The sequence below is a fragment of the Pyrus communis genome, chromosome 17, assembly GCF_041283825.1.
Source record: "Pyrus communis isolate YQ-2024b chromosome 17, ASM4128382v1, whole genome shotgun sequence".
NCBI lineage: Eukaryota > Viridiplantae > Streptophyta > Magnoliopsida > Rosales > Rosaceae > Pyrus > Pyrus communis.
Window position 1 is genome coordinate 13,481,785 of NC_142581.1, and position 14,618 is coordinate 13,496,402.

Below are 14,618 nucleotides of genomic sequence, written 5' to 3' on the forward strand. Positions count from 1 at the left end.
ATTGATTGAAATACTTCAGAAAATTTGAACCAAACAACCACTTTAATCGGCCACTATTTCCATTCCAAATCTCTTATAACTTATAGCTAGCTAGATATCATCCCTACTTTGCATAAACCCATAGCTAGGTTGCATGTGAAACACGCATGCATATAAGTAAACGGTAATGCTAGAGATACTAAATTTTTAAACTAAATTTACAAACTAAATGATGTCATTGCAGATGATTGGATTATTAATTTAAGTGTCGATTAACGTGTTTGTTTCTTATTGTTGACACATCATTTGGTTTGCAAATTTGGTTTACAAATTTGGTCTCTCTATTATTACCAATAAGCACTGTTCTAAAAATCTCTGCCTAGCACTGCCTAGGCACCCGCCTAGCTCCCCTAGACCCGCTTAAGTTGCGACTCACTTAGACAAAAAATAGATGACTTTCATTTTGTATTTTAATTTTTTAATAAATTGTAAGAGACTTGTTGAATACTTAAATGAATACACATTATGTGTTTGTTCCCCATGTTTTCATTATGTTCCAATACTTCATAATATCTATGTCATTCTATTTTGTAGTTTATGATGAAATTACATATATTTTAAATATAAACAGACACTTATTTACACGAAATATAATAGAAATTTACTTAAATCCGTCTAGCCGCTAGGCTTCAGCCCACCGCCCAACTAACACCTAACGTCTTTTAGAACCTTGTCAATAAGAAAGTTAAGCATATACAAGCGTGATCATGATCATTTGGAAGTATCTCTGCCCATGTGAACTTGTGGGCATGCATGGTTCCAATTCAGTACTTCAAATGAGGCATTCAAAAGGCGCAACAAATTTGGTCCTTGTTTTTGTGATAGGAACAATTGCTTAGGTGGGTTGCCTATCTATTCTCGCAAGCTGCGTGTCCTAGTGCTAGTCTCTTTCGTAATAATCATATGAAAAAAAGAATAAGAAAAAAATGTCATTTTCTTGATCGATATGTGCAATAATTTCAGCCTTGTTTAATTTATTTTAGGGTTTGGCGAAGCTTGTTCCATTCATTTTTAGTGAAAGCAAAAATATATATTTATGAAATTTTGATTGCGATTGGTTGGTTATTGATTACCAAAACAACCAAATTGTGGAATTGATCATGAGGATTAATGGCCAACCAGGTAATTGGCATCTCCTCGTGCCTCAAAAATTAATGGAGTGGGGACTAAAGAGGGTTGCGTAAGATGCACTTGTGGTCGTATGTGAAACTTCAATTATTAAAGGCATTATCAAATCACTGTATGCACATATCATATTCAGAAGTCCCACCCTTCTAATTCTTTATTCATTCACCGTTTACACATGTGAATGCTTGTGCGTGGGTGGACGGATTAATAAATCGATGTGCGCTTGAACGATTGTCAATTAAAAATGTGTCTAAATCACACGGTAATTCTTATGGTTGAAAAATGAACAATCATTGCAGTCCACCCTAAACAAATCTCTACGATTCAACATTGCATATACATTTCCTTTTTGCATTTCTTTGAAGTTGATCAATGATACAAAGAGGAATCACCATGATCTTAGTATTTCCTTATTATTTTATGCTCATTAGTGTGGAGCCGAAAATAATCACAAGATGACACGTGGATTTTTTGGATAGAAGAGGACAAAAATACCCTTGAGGCATACTAGGATTCCTACGCGCGAGCAACGGACAATCATCTCTCAACCTAGTCAAAAGTCCCCAAAATAGGTAACAAATTCAAAACTATTTCATCCACCCTCATCCTACATTCTCCACAAGGTAATTATTCCATAACCCCCAAAACATTTCTTTTTAAATTATGTTAATTAGTCAATTAATGAATTTATTACCTAATTAATCTATTAATGGCTAATTAACTACAAATTACACCCAAAAAAATTGACCACAAATGGCCGGTCCCTATTCTCCTAATAGGGCCGGCCATATCCTTATAAATAGCTCTCCATGGGTGCGTGATGCTTTTTATCCTTGACCAAAGGTGTGATTTGTTTTGTAGGTGCAATTTTATTTAAGAAGGAGAAGGCGGAAATTTGCATCCACAATTAGATCAAAAGGCCATCAACGTAGAATAAAATATAAGAGCTAGTTAGCTAGTTTGTTTGATAAATTTCATTTTTATTCAAGTTATTTTTGTGCTAGCTAGAGATAGAGGAGAACGTGCATGTCAGAAACGAGTAATGTATATGAAGAGAGGTAGTGAAAATAAATTAAAACTATTTAGGTTTTGATTTTTAATTTTCATTTGTGTGCTTCTCCATTCTTTTATGTAATTTTTTTTTCCACCGTCTTTCCTCCATCATTAACTCTTCATTACTCATTTATCTTAAATCATAAATCTCTAGTCAGCTCAAAAAAAAAAAAAAAAAAAAAAAGAGAGCTAAATACTAAAACAGAAATAGAATGAACCCTAAATTTTTTCATTTCAACACACACAATTATAAATTATAGTTCACAAAGTAAATATCATACTCTAGTTGAAGGTTTTTCCTTTTAACAAAACTAAACAATCGATTTTACATTTACTCTCTAATTTTATATAGGATTTTTAGTAGACATTCTAATATTATAATACTACTTGTTACTATATACATAATTAATTTGAAACAAAATTTGAAGGATTTTATGCTTCAAGCAAAGCAATTTTATTGATCACCCGTAAATATTAAGAGTTAGATTACCATCCTTTTTTTTTTAAATAACGAGAAGAATATTTTAAGTTGTATACAACTAGTATCAGCTCATGACTTCACCAATCTGTAAGGTAATTAATATCAGAGAAGCTAAACGCTTGACACCAATCTGCTCGCAGGAAAGAGAAAGAGAATGGACTAGGGAACGTATACAAATGTTGCATGTGATATAAACTCCAACTATAGGAAATGATACTTCAGTTCAGACCATACATTGACATAAACTCCAACTAAATTGTATTAATTATCATTCTATTTCCATAAGATATATAAATGTCAAGAAGACTCTAAAAAATAAGACTCTTCATTGATTCTCCGTCATTTCATGTTCGGCACAACTCCCATGCCAATATTATAAAGGGATGTGATATCCACACACATTTTTTTTACTTTTCACACATCTATTTTGATTTCTATCATTTGATATTCTTCGATTCATCCGATTTGACGATCGAAAATTAAAAGGATGTGTGAGAAGTAAAAAATGATGTGTGAATATCACACACCTATTATAAATCATTTTGTAAAAAATGATACGACAAAAAGTCCATGAAAAATTCCAGTCTAAGAGAGCCTCTACAGTGCACGCTGCCATGTAATGCAAACAGAAGAACTGATTTTGTGGCTCTGAAATTGTTGGATAGCTCCGATTTGAAATGACAAAAAGTAATGGAGACAGATTACCATATATAACGAGTTTGGGGAAGACCTAATTAGGCTGGTCTAGGAGTAATTTTATTGGGACAAATAAAGACTTGGTTTTTTGTTTTCTCTGGAAGTCTAGTAAAAGAAAAGACCTGTGGAAGGAAAGCAAACAATCAAACCTGTAGCTTACACGTTTTTGATCTGCACGTGGACGCCACTCATTGGTGTAAAATAACAAAAAAATTGGAAAAACCTCCCCCAAACAGCACGTGTTGGGCAAGTAAAGTCTGAAAACATGATAATTCTGAGCTGGCAATGAAATAAATCAACGGCCAGAATTTCCTAACAGCAAATGTTGCTGATGTGGAATATACTTGTAGAAGTAGTCCAGCCCCTTAAGCCTTCAATCATTGGGTCATCTTTCTCTCTCTAGAAAGTGTGTTGTATTTTCCTCTTTATATGTCGACTTCTCTACTATTCATGTATTGTTGAGTTGAAGATTTTGTGGAGGAGAAACAAAAAGCAATCTCCTTGTTTGCTCATAATATTAAGAGTTGGGTTTTTTTTTTTCTTCCAAAAACACAGAAAAGAGATCAAAGTTTGAGTCTTGAACATCAGGAAGAGGAAGAGATAATTCAGCTAGCAAAGTTTGAGAAAACTGAAAATTAAGGCCCTGTTTGGATTGGATAGTTGAGGTTTGAAGGAAATGGTTTTCACGTTTGACATTTTCTTTGCTGCGGAAGAGAAGGTTGAAGAAGGAGCTTGGGAGAAAGAGCGATAGAGGATAAACACAACAAACAAACCCAAATTAGCAGAAGTTCAGAAGAAGAAAATAACCAAAAAAGGAAATATTTGGTTTGGTTTTTGATCTGCTTCTGCAGTATCTGCCGGTAATTATTTACTTTTAACTTCATGTGTTTTTTTTCATTTGAGTTGCAACTATATATCTTTCGCTCTTTTCACTTTTCTCTCGGAAACTCGTTTCCAAAAACATGTTTTTCAATTTTTTTTTTATTTTTTATATATAATATACAAACGATATTGGAAGGGGAACTGAACTCGTGCTACGTTGAGTTCAAAGGAAAACGATATTAACCAATTTACAAGCCATTTCAAAATATGATTTTTATTTTTAGAACAAAAATGGAGCAAGATTACCCCCCAAAATTTCCTCCCAAACCCACTCCAACCCAAAGGGAAATTTGGGGCTAAAAGCTAAACCAATGCAAAATTCCCTCCAAAATTTAGCCCAGAAATCGGAGTGGACTCCATCCAATATTTATCGGAATTTAAATTTTTTTAGATTAAAATGTTTATAAAATTAATTTACGATAGTCTACATATTTATTTTTTTGAAAAAAAATTAATTTAACAAAAAAAATAGCCTAAGTTCATTTTTTAATAATCCCGGGCTAAAATTTTAGGTTAGAACCGTTGGAGCAGAAAAGCTGCTTCTGGGCTAAAAGCTAAATTCTCCGGGCTAAAAAATTTAGTTTTTAGCTCAACCATTGAAGATGGTCTTATAGGATTGGAATTAATCTGCAAAACCCATGACTTTATTTTTCAATCTTTTGAGGAATAAAGAAACTAACAAAGCTATTTCAAGAGCATAGTTGGGATTTCCAGCTCACACTTTGTTTCTGTTTTGCTAAGAAGCTCAACCTTTTGTTATCCAAAGCCAAATTCTGTTTTTCTTTTCGGAAAGTGAAAAAATAAAAAACCCTTTCATCCTTCTTTTGTCGTTGCCAACATTAAGAAACATAAATAATTTTGGAAATTCAGTTTTGTGACAGCCAAGTATATTAGCTTCTGTTTTTCCTCACCCAACAAAACATGCATAAAAAAGCACATAATTTCCCTTAACTCCCATCACACGTTTCATGTTGCTCATGAATTTAGAAATCATATTAGCATTGCTTGCATTGTTTGCAGGGTTACTAATAATGGCAATGTCCGCAACTATCATCAGCAGCGACCCGGTTGTTCTACCGGCGGCCGCCGCCTCCGAAACTCAGCCAACACAAGCCACAACAAAACTCGTTTCCCAAATCGAAATCGAGTTCGTAAAATGTGATTGCTGTGGATTAACAGAAGAGTGCACGCCAGCGTATATTGAGCACGTGAGGGAGAGATATCAGGGCCATTGGATTTGCGGGTTGTGTGCAGAAGCTGTAAAAGATGAGATTGTTAGGTCACAGAAGAGACTGATGAGCACGGAAGAAGCCATGGCCACACACATGAACTTCTGCAAAAAGTTTAAGGCCTCAGGGCCTCCTCCAAACCCTACCATTAACTTGATATCCGCCATGAGGCAGATTCTCCGGCGCAGTTTGGATTGTCCGAGGGGGGGTTTGAGATCAACTCCAAGTAGTCCTACAAAAATTAATGCAGGAAAAGGGCTCAAGAGGTCTGAGAGTTGCTTTCCGACTCTGACTGGTTGAGGATATTTGATTAATGGAGAATATATATTGGGAATAATGATCAATGGGAAAAAGTTTGGCAAATTTGCAATGTTATTTGCTGAAAAGAAAAACACAGAAAGGAAAAGCAAGGAGTCTAATTGTTAAGGGCTTAGATGTTTAATTTTAGTTGTAATTTAATTAGTATCGAACTAATACAGAACCTATTTTTGTTTCACTTTCTTACTTTTTTTGTCATGTTGCTAGAATTTTAGTTTCTCTTTCGTTCATTAAGTTTTTATATCTGTCATGAATCATATAATGTAATGCATTCTGATTGAAAAATTAAAGTTGTACAGTTCATAGCTGCCAAGGCCCAGATTTTGGAGAAATTTTAAGTTGTGACGGGAACACAAGTGGTACACCACATGTTTTAATAGGAATTGAGGAAAATTTTATTTTTTAAGTTATTAATTTTTAGCACACATATCCCACCATTTGTTTAATGACACATGATATATCATCCCGTGTACCAGTCACACTGAAATATCACTCCACATTGTGACCAGTCCCAGTTTAGGAATCCCACCGAACGTGGTAAATATTCATAAAACTTGAAGGTGAACTTGCTTGGCATGAACTTCTCTACATGATATAAAAACAAGAGTTTATGAGAATGGAAGGATCATTCTGCAAAGGAATCAAGAGAAATGTGAAACCCATACATGGCCAGCAAGTAAGATCAGGAATCGATTCTAATAAAGATTTGTGATGAGAATCATTCCCACTAATCTACAACTTTTTTTCTATAGCATGGAAAGTAACATTCGATTGGATTTAAAAGAAAAAAGTTTCTTGTTTTTTTTTTCTTTTCACGATTGAAACCTCATTCTTCTTTCAGCTTTTAATTTAAGGAAAACTAATGAAAATAATTTGAAAACTTTGAGTTTTAACGATAAAAACAAAATAAAAGGTAAAGTGAATAGTACCAAGATTGACTTTTTAATGTAAAAATGTGGTTTTTCGTTAAAGTGAATAGTACCAGGAATTTTTTGTTAAAGTTCCCTTTAATTTATTTAAAAGTTGTTTATTGAATTTGAACTTAAATTGTCCGTCTTATTTTTATGGGTTAAGTACGCATAACTACCAAATCTTAAGGAGTAATTCAATTGGTCTAAACCTTTTAAAACATTCCACATAACCACCTAACCTTTTGCAAATTGAACATCCTTTAGGTCTCCAACGTTAAGTGATGACCTGGACAAGTATTGAAGTGAATTTCATTCTAATGTCATCTATAGAACTCTAGATCCCTAAATTGACCCCTTTTAACTAGACGAGTTAGTATTTGTCTTGGCTAATAGGGATCCGTTGGGGTTTCAAAACACCAAAAATGATGTGCTACTGAAATTAAGTTTCAATATTTATCCACGTCAACATTAAGGACATTATCAATTAATGGTACTTACATCATCACTTAAGGTTGGTGACCTATGTTTATATTTGACATGTAATAAGCAATTTAGATTCAACTTTTTAGCCAAAATAGTCTATGAGATTGTCATAACTTCTCATTTTGATCATTGAGATTTAAAATTGATAGAAGTGGTTTCTGAGATTGTCCACCGTAAATCATTTTAATCATTCTGTGAAAAATCACTGTTAAATTGAGGGTATCTTTGTCAAATCAACCCCTTCACTTAAATTGGTGGTAACTTCAATTTAAGGAGATTTTTCACAGAAAGACTAAAATGAATGACGGTGGACAATTTCAGGAACCACTTCTATCTATTTTAAATCATAAGGATCAAAATGAAAAGTTATGACAATTTTAAAGACCATTTTAGCTAAAAAGAACCTTTAGATTCCTTCCCTTTAATGAATTAGGTTCAAGAATTGCATCCAAAACCACAAACTTAAACACATCATTCTAACATTTGGATATTGTGTCATCCAGTGGTAAAAAACACATAACAAGCATGTCAATAATTATAATGAGTTAGGTTCAAGTACAATTTGCATGTTCTATTTGGTTGTAAAGATGTTACTAAAATTGTTTAAAACAAACAAGTATAATGTTGATTTTTATGTGACTAAGTGACAATGAAAGTTCTATCAATTCTCCCTAAAATGGGAAGAATTGAAACACAAGATAACTAGGAACGTTAAAAGGAATTTTAGTGGTACTTCAAAATTCTCATTTTGCATTATAAATATTATATATTTATACACTTCCGATAAGTGTACGATGTAATTTTTAAAATGCTAATAACAGTTTTTTAATTAATAAAGTTATGAATATCACCGTTACTTAAGAATGCTTAGCAAAAATATTCCCATAAATCATAGTGCCTTTCACAGCACAAACACAATACAGAAATGTAGTGACAACTAAGAAAATAACATCAGAATCAGAGCCAGACAGGCATTATTTAAGTGACTCTCTGCTGGATACAAGAAGGGAATTATCATATGGAAATCGGCGGATCTGGTGCACTGCATAAATTGCCATAATACTAAAACCCAAACTCAGGTGCACTGTTCATCTTTTAATTAATTTTTTAAATTCATGGGAAATCCAGATCTTTGATGAGAGGGGTTCTCCCTTTTCCTTTCGTTTTCATCTATTTCTTTCTTCACTTCTTCCTTTGCTTTTTCTGCTTCATTCTTTCCCGCTTCTCTCCTTCGTTTTCAGTTTTCTGTCTTCATCTTCTCCTTCGGCCGCTGGCTTCTTCGCGTCTTAAGTCTTCCCGTTTTGTGGTTAGTTGTGTATTTTCTTGGGTGCCAATTTTTGGCACTTTTGTGATAAATTTTGTACTTGGAATTAGATCTTATGTTTTAAATTTGGGTTTAGGTGATTTTTAGGGTGATTTTGGGATTTTAGAGTATAATGTTTCCTCTGGATTTTTTATGATGTTCATTTTTCCCAGGTGTTGTGTTGCCGTTTTCGCGCTGGTTCTACTTCAGGTATGTCGTTAATTTATTATTATTTTTCCACTTATTTTTTATTTATTTTCTGTTCTTGGATGAATTTGGTGTTTAACTTAGAGTGTAGAAAATAGGGAATAATGATTAAAAAAAATTTGTTCTTGGATGAATCTGGTGTTAAAATTAGAGTAGATAAATTAGGGAATAATAAATAAAGAACGAAAGGGAAGGTTTTCTTACAGTTCATGTGTTAGTACAGAATTGATTAGCGGATTGATTGACAACAGTATGTTAAATGTTTGTTCAAATTAATCTCATGTAAATACAAAGTTTAGACGATGTAACAAATAGACAGGTCTTCATAGTTAATGGCAATCCATACGGCTGCAATTCAAATGGAATTCAAATGCAAAATACACTGATTAAATTATGGATTTTGGAAAGAAGAATAAAAAGATTTCAAACAATGGTTTGAATCTGATCTTCTTGGTGATAATAGTTGCCAAATAAAATTTTATACAATATCAAATACATTGAAAAATTGGATTTGGTTCATCATGTATCAAATGTCCATGGAAATTGTGGTCAACAGATGAATCAATTTGAAAATATGTATTATCATGCTGTGTTTTTTAATGTATCTGTGTTACTGTCGGTCGATATAATTAAATGGTGTTTATGGGTATATGATTTGGTGCCTATCTATTTTCAGGAAACGACCCTGTTGGTTTTTCCAGGCTACCGTGTTGTTGTTTTCAATCTGCTTCTGTTTCAGGTATATGGTTTGGGGTTCTCCTTTTCTGGCTTAACTGGACATAGTTTATGATGATATTTTAACGGACATATGTATGTATATTAGTTTGCTGCTTTTTTTTTCGTGTGAAAGTTAAATGTGCTCGGATTTATTTACTTTTTTTCCGTCTGTTTTTGTGTATTTTAAGAATATATTTTTTGCCTGGACTTTTCCGCTGCATTATATATATATATATATATATATATATATATATGTATGTATGTATGTATATGTATATGTATATACGATTACACAAATGATTATACTACACTTTGTCGATATTGGATCTTCTTGATTTGTCTCTAACTCAATCAGCTGTTAGGTCATTTGATGTTCTGTGATTTCCTTATCTTTATAATTTTCTTTGTCAGTTAGAGCAGTTCCACCAAAGGTGGAATAACCCAGCACCCTGTCCAAAAGTGAGGCCAACACTCTGTCAAAGTGCTCCAGTCCGCAAAATAACATGACACCTAGCCCAAGCCAGGCAACAGACCAGCCCATTTTGGACAGACCTAGAGGCCGGCCTATTTGGCTGGCGCGTGCAGCACACTTGCGACTGGGCGCGAGTAGGAGACAAGGGTGCAAGCGGCGGGGCCCGCTTGTCAGCCCACTTATGTTCACCCGGATTAGAGCTACGTGGCCCTCCTCAGTGTCGTTAGATTTCCAACGGCTAGTTTTTGTAGACTTGTTGGATTTCCAACAGTAAAAAAAATTTAAATTTGACTTTTAAAATGGACCGTCCGATCGCAGATCAACGGTCCATGTTTTTTTCACCAAAAATAAAAATAAAACAAAAAAAAAAGCCCAACGATCAGAATTTTGACCATTGGCCACATAGCAGCTCATTGGCTGTTGGATTTGAATATTTTTCAAATCCAACGGTCCAGATCAATTAACATTATTAAAATTAATTAAAAATTATGAATTTTTTTTTCCAAAATACAGAAAAATTTAAAAAAATTAATTTTTATTTTTCTATAAATACCTAACCCTCATCTTCCACCTTACATCACATTTCAATATTTTCTACACTTTCTACACTTTATACATTTGAATATTTTGTACACTTTGAGAGAAAAAAATGATGTCGTGGAAGCTCATTGAAGATGTTACGTTGTGTGAATGTTGGGTTCACACTACTCATGACCTGATTACGGATAAGGAGATGGATAAGCGAGAAATGTGGAGTAAAATTACGAAAGCGTTTTACAATGTACATGGAAAAATGCCAGATCTCTAGTCAAGGTCTTCAAGGACGTTGGAAAAAACTCAATGCATCCTTTACTTGTTGGAAAAATGTCATCTCTCATGGTTCCGGTAATCTGCGTAGTGGGACAAGTTTAGTGGATCAGGTAACAATATTTTTATTTATTTATATGCATTCCACCCACATCAATATTTTAATTTATTTAATTTCTTATGTAATTTTTATGTAATTTCTTATGCAATTTTTATGTAATTTATATGCATTCCAAGCGCATCAATATTTTAATTTATTTATTTGTGTTACACCCGTATTTTTTAATACTATCTTATCCCACATTTTTATAGACACTACAAGCACAAGCATTCTACAATGCAAAGAACCATAGCAAATCATTCAACAAATGGGAATGTTGGCAAATTGTCAAAGATTGGCGTAGATACAACATTGTGGCAACCGGTCCAAAAGTTGTCATGCACGATACACAATTCGCCAGAAGCAGATACGGCCGACAAGAAGCCAATACATTTGAAGACACGGAAGGGACGCCTGAAGAAGTGCCGGAGACCCAACCGACTTGTCAATCCCTCAGGCCTCAAGGTAAAAAGGCATCAAAGAAAAAAGGTAGTTCTTCCAAAAATGACTAGACTAAATATATGGAGGAACTTGCTCGCCAAGGTGAACTGAACATGGCGTGGGAAAAGGCTAGAGATGAGGAAAAAGCTACTGCTATGGCAGCAATAATAGCAATTATTGAGGCTTAAGATGCGGCGGCTGAGAGACAAAGAGAAATAGTTAATCGAGAGAACGATTAATTCACTGTAATGTCCATCCCGTTCCAACGGCTCGTGTTGCACGGGATCTTCGGTCCAGTCATGAGCATAGTAGATTTGTGTTCTTGAGTTGTTCATCGGATCCAGCTCGTATTCATCAACGGCATCATAATCATACTCGTCTTCAACAATCATGTTGTGGAGAATAATACACGTCATCATGATGGATCGAAGAGCCTCGACATCAAACATTCTAGCTGCAGCCCTGACAATCGCCCAACGAGCATGCAGGATACCAAAACAACGCTTGACATCCTTCCTACACCCCTCTTGACACTTTGCGAAGTGTTTTTCTTTTTCACTCTGTGGATGTGGCACTGTTTTGATAAATGTTGACCACCTTGGGTAAATGCCATCTACAAGGTAGTATGGTCCCCCGTATTTATTACCATTAATCCAATATGTGCATCTCGGCCTATTTCCTTGTAGCAGTTCGTCAAACACTGGAGATTGGGCAAGGACATTTAGGTCATTCTGAGTTCCTAGAACACCAAAAAAAGCATGCCAAATCCATGTATGAAATGAAGCCACTGCTTCCAAAATGATGCTTTTGGCTCATTTTCTGTCGTCATAAGCTCCTTGCCACGTACTTGGATAATTTTTCCAAGTCCAGTGCATGTAGTCGATGTTTCCAATCATGCCAGGGAAGCCTTCGCATGTCCCTTGGCATGGGTTTCCGGAGGTACTCATTGGTGTAGAGGGCTTCAATTGCAGAGCAAAACCACATCAGGGACTCCAGAACAGTTGTTTTTCCCATCCTTGCGATCTCATCCACTTGATCTGCATATGCTTTATATGCAAGCATTCGCAAGGCAGTCGTAATTTTTTGCTCAGGAAGAAGACCTAGAACATGAAAAGCATCCTCTTTTTGCGCAAAGTATGGATCATGGTTGCAAACAGCACTCATGATTTTATCAAACAAACTTCGTTGCATTCTAAAACGACGTCTGAAAACATAATAAGGGAAAACGCTGTTGGGAATAAAATAATCTTCCAAGAGATCTTTACCTCGTCTTTCCCTTCTTCTATCGATGTTTACCGCACATCTGGGTTTAGCTATCTGACCCACAGCTTCCATGATACGGTGGGAATGTGAGGCCCTCCGCTTTCTATGGTGATCATCCTCATCTTCCTCCATTGCGAAGGTCTCATCTCCACCTCCACCTTCGTCAAGATTGACCAATTCTTCCTGTTGTACCAACAATCTTTTCTACTGCTCTTGCAACTGTTTATACACTCTTCTTTAAGAAGACATTGTAAGAACTCAAGATTTGAAAACGATAAAGAAGGATTCTGAGCTAAAAAAAAAGGATTGAGTTTAGTGTGAGGATGGATGTAGGGATGTAGGGTTTATATGGACAAAAAAAGAAAGGATGAGGTTCTGGACAATGCCACGTGGCACTACGTGATTGGTTGAAAATCTTATCGAAATCTTGGTTAAATTATTGTAAATAGGAAGTGACACGTGGTGTGACAAGATTGGTTGAAAATCTTATCGAAATCTTGACTAAATTATTGTAAACAGGAAGTGACACGTGGCTTGTCGGGATTGGTTGAAAATCTTAGCAGAAATCTATTCACAAAATAGTACGTTCGGATAATGACACGTGGCGTGACGAGATTGGTTAAAAATTCTATCCGAAATTAAAACTATTTTTTTAATTTATTATTTTATAAAAAAAATTATTAATATTTTAAATGGACTGGGTGCCAGCACATTTTGCAAGGGTGGAGATCGTTTGTGCCAACGCATTTTTAGACTGGGTGCTAGCACATTTTTTTAGGGGTGGAGATGCTTTGGCCTATTACTGTTCATTAGGGTATATTACTGTTCACTAAGTGAATAAATGGGCTGGGTGCTGGCGTAAAATCTTTAGGGGTGGAATTGTTCTTAGGCGTGCAATGCTGTTGATTTTGACCAGCTGATTAGTGAAAAGTGAAACATTTATGATTTGGTGTGATAATCATGATTTCTTATGATAATTTATTAAACTTGGGTGTGTGCTTCATTCATATGCTGAATTGGGTTTAAGCTGGTTGTTATAGAAATCAGGGCCGACACTGTGCATTTTTTTGCTCTCATTGAAATAGGATTTTTTTTTTTTTTTTTTTTTTGGAATTTTATAATCGTATAATCGTTTTGTTTCTTATGGTTAATCTTTGAGTGGTGATAGTTTCTGAAATTTTTTTTTATGCTTTGTTTGGCCAGAGTAAATGGAAAATATAGCTCTGATTCTGTGTTACTTGATGAAATGGTGAGCAATTGTTATTCATCTGTATTAATTAAGACTGGTAACAAGGATAATTAACGCTAGAAATAACACTTTGTTCTATCATGTTTTTTTTCCATGCTGAATAATAACCCTTAGGTTTTGTTAGATGAATAGAGTGTGTGATCAATCTTTTAATCTTAATTTTTAATTGGACTGTTTCTATTTTGGTTAGTCTATATATACATAATTGATATTCAATTTATACATATTCATTTTTCTCATATAAAATCAAATTGGTATCATGATTTGCTTATTGCTTGGATTTGTAATCTTTTCTTTTTTTCCTTCTTTTTTGCTGTTGTTAATTGTAAAGCAATGTGCGGTTGAAGCTTGCACAACAGACCTTGACTGTGAAATTGTTGCTTCCAAAATAGAAGCTGGCAATTGTTATGAAATTATGGCTTTTCGTACCAGTAAAGTAAGGGGTCAATACAGGGTTGTCCTGCATGACACCCAGATCGTATTCACCGGTAAAACAATTTTTTAAAAATTGGCAAGTGTATTTCCAACTATCCCTCAACATCGCTTCTTTTTACAGGATTATAACACACTTTATCCTCGGCTTAACAGAGTTGACATCCTCACAGGTAATAATATATATATATATATATGCATATATAAATGTATACATCTGTTAAAAAACTGTTTGTCTTTATTTTGTAAAATAGATTTTAACAACTCAATTCTATTTATTTGTTGAAATGCAAGATGTCATTGGTCATGTAACCGGTGTACAACATTTGGAGCCAAAACAAATTAATCAGAGAGTTGCTCAAAAGTGTGATCTGGTTATTCAAAATATTAGGTTGTTTTTTCCCTCT

General features: G+C 34.5%; 1 protein-coding gene and 1 long non-coding RNA gene across 2 annotated transcripts; both read left to right on the forward strand.

The window, feature by feature from the left end:
• The first annotated feature begins 4,115 nt into the window (after positions 1-4,115).
• On the forward strand, positions 4,116-6,004 carry LOC137708821 (uncharacterized). The gene is made up of 2 exons (XM_068447972.2): positions 4,116-4,257; positions 5,300-6,004. Exon 2 carries the CDS (start codon positions 5,311-5,313, stop codon positions 5,806-5,808), a length of 498 nt encoding a protein of 165 aa, XP_068304073.2. The 5' UTR covers positions 4,116-4,257; positions 5,300-5,310; the 3' UTR covers positions 5,809-6,004.
• A 2,165-nt stretch (positions 6,005-8,169) lies between these two features.
• Positions 8,170-11,588, forward strand: LOC148689496 (uncharacterized). The gene is made up of 5 exons (XR_015958682.1): positions 8,170-8,526; positions 8,697-8,733; positions 9,407-9,469; positions 9,859-10,839; positions 11,039-11,588. It is a non-coding gene; the product is annotated as an uncharacterized LOC148689496 (long non-coding RNA).
• Positions 11,589-14,618: the final 3,030 nt, after the last annotated feature.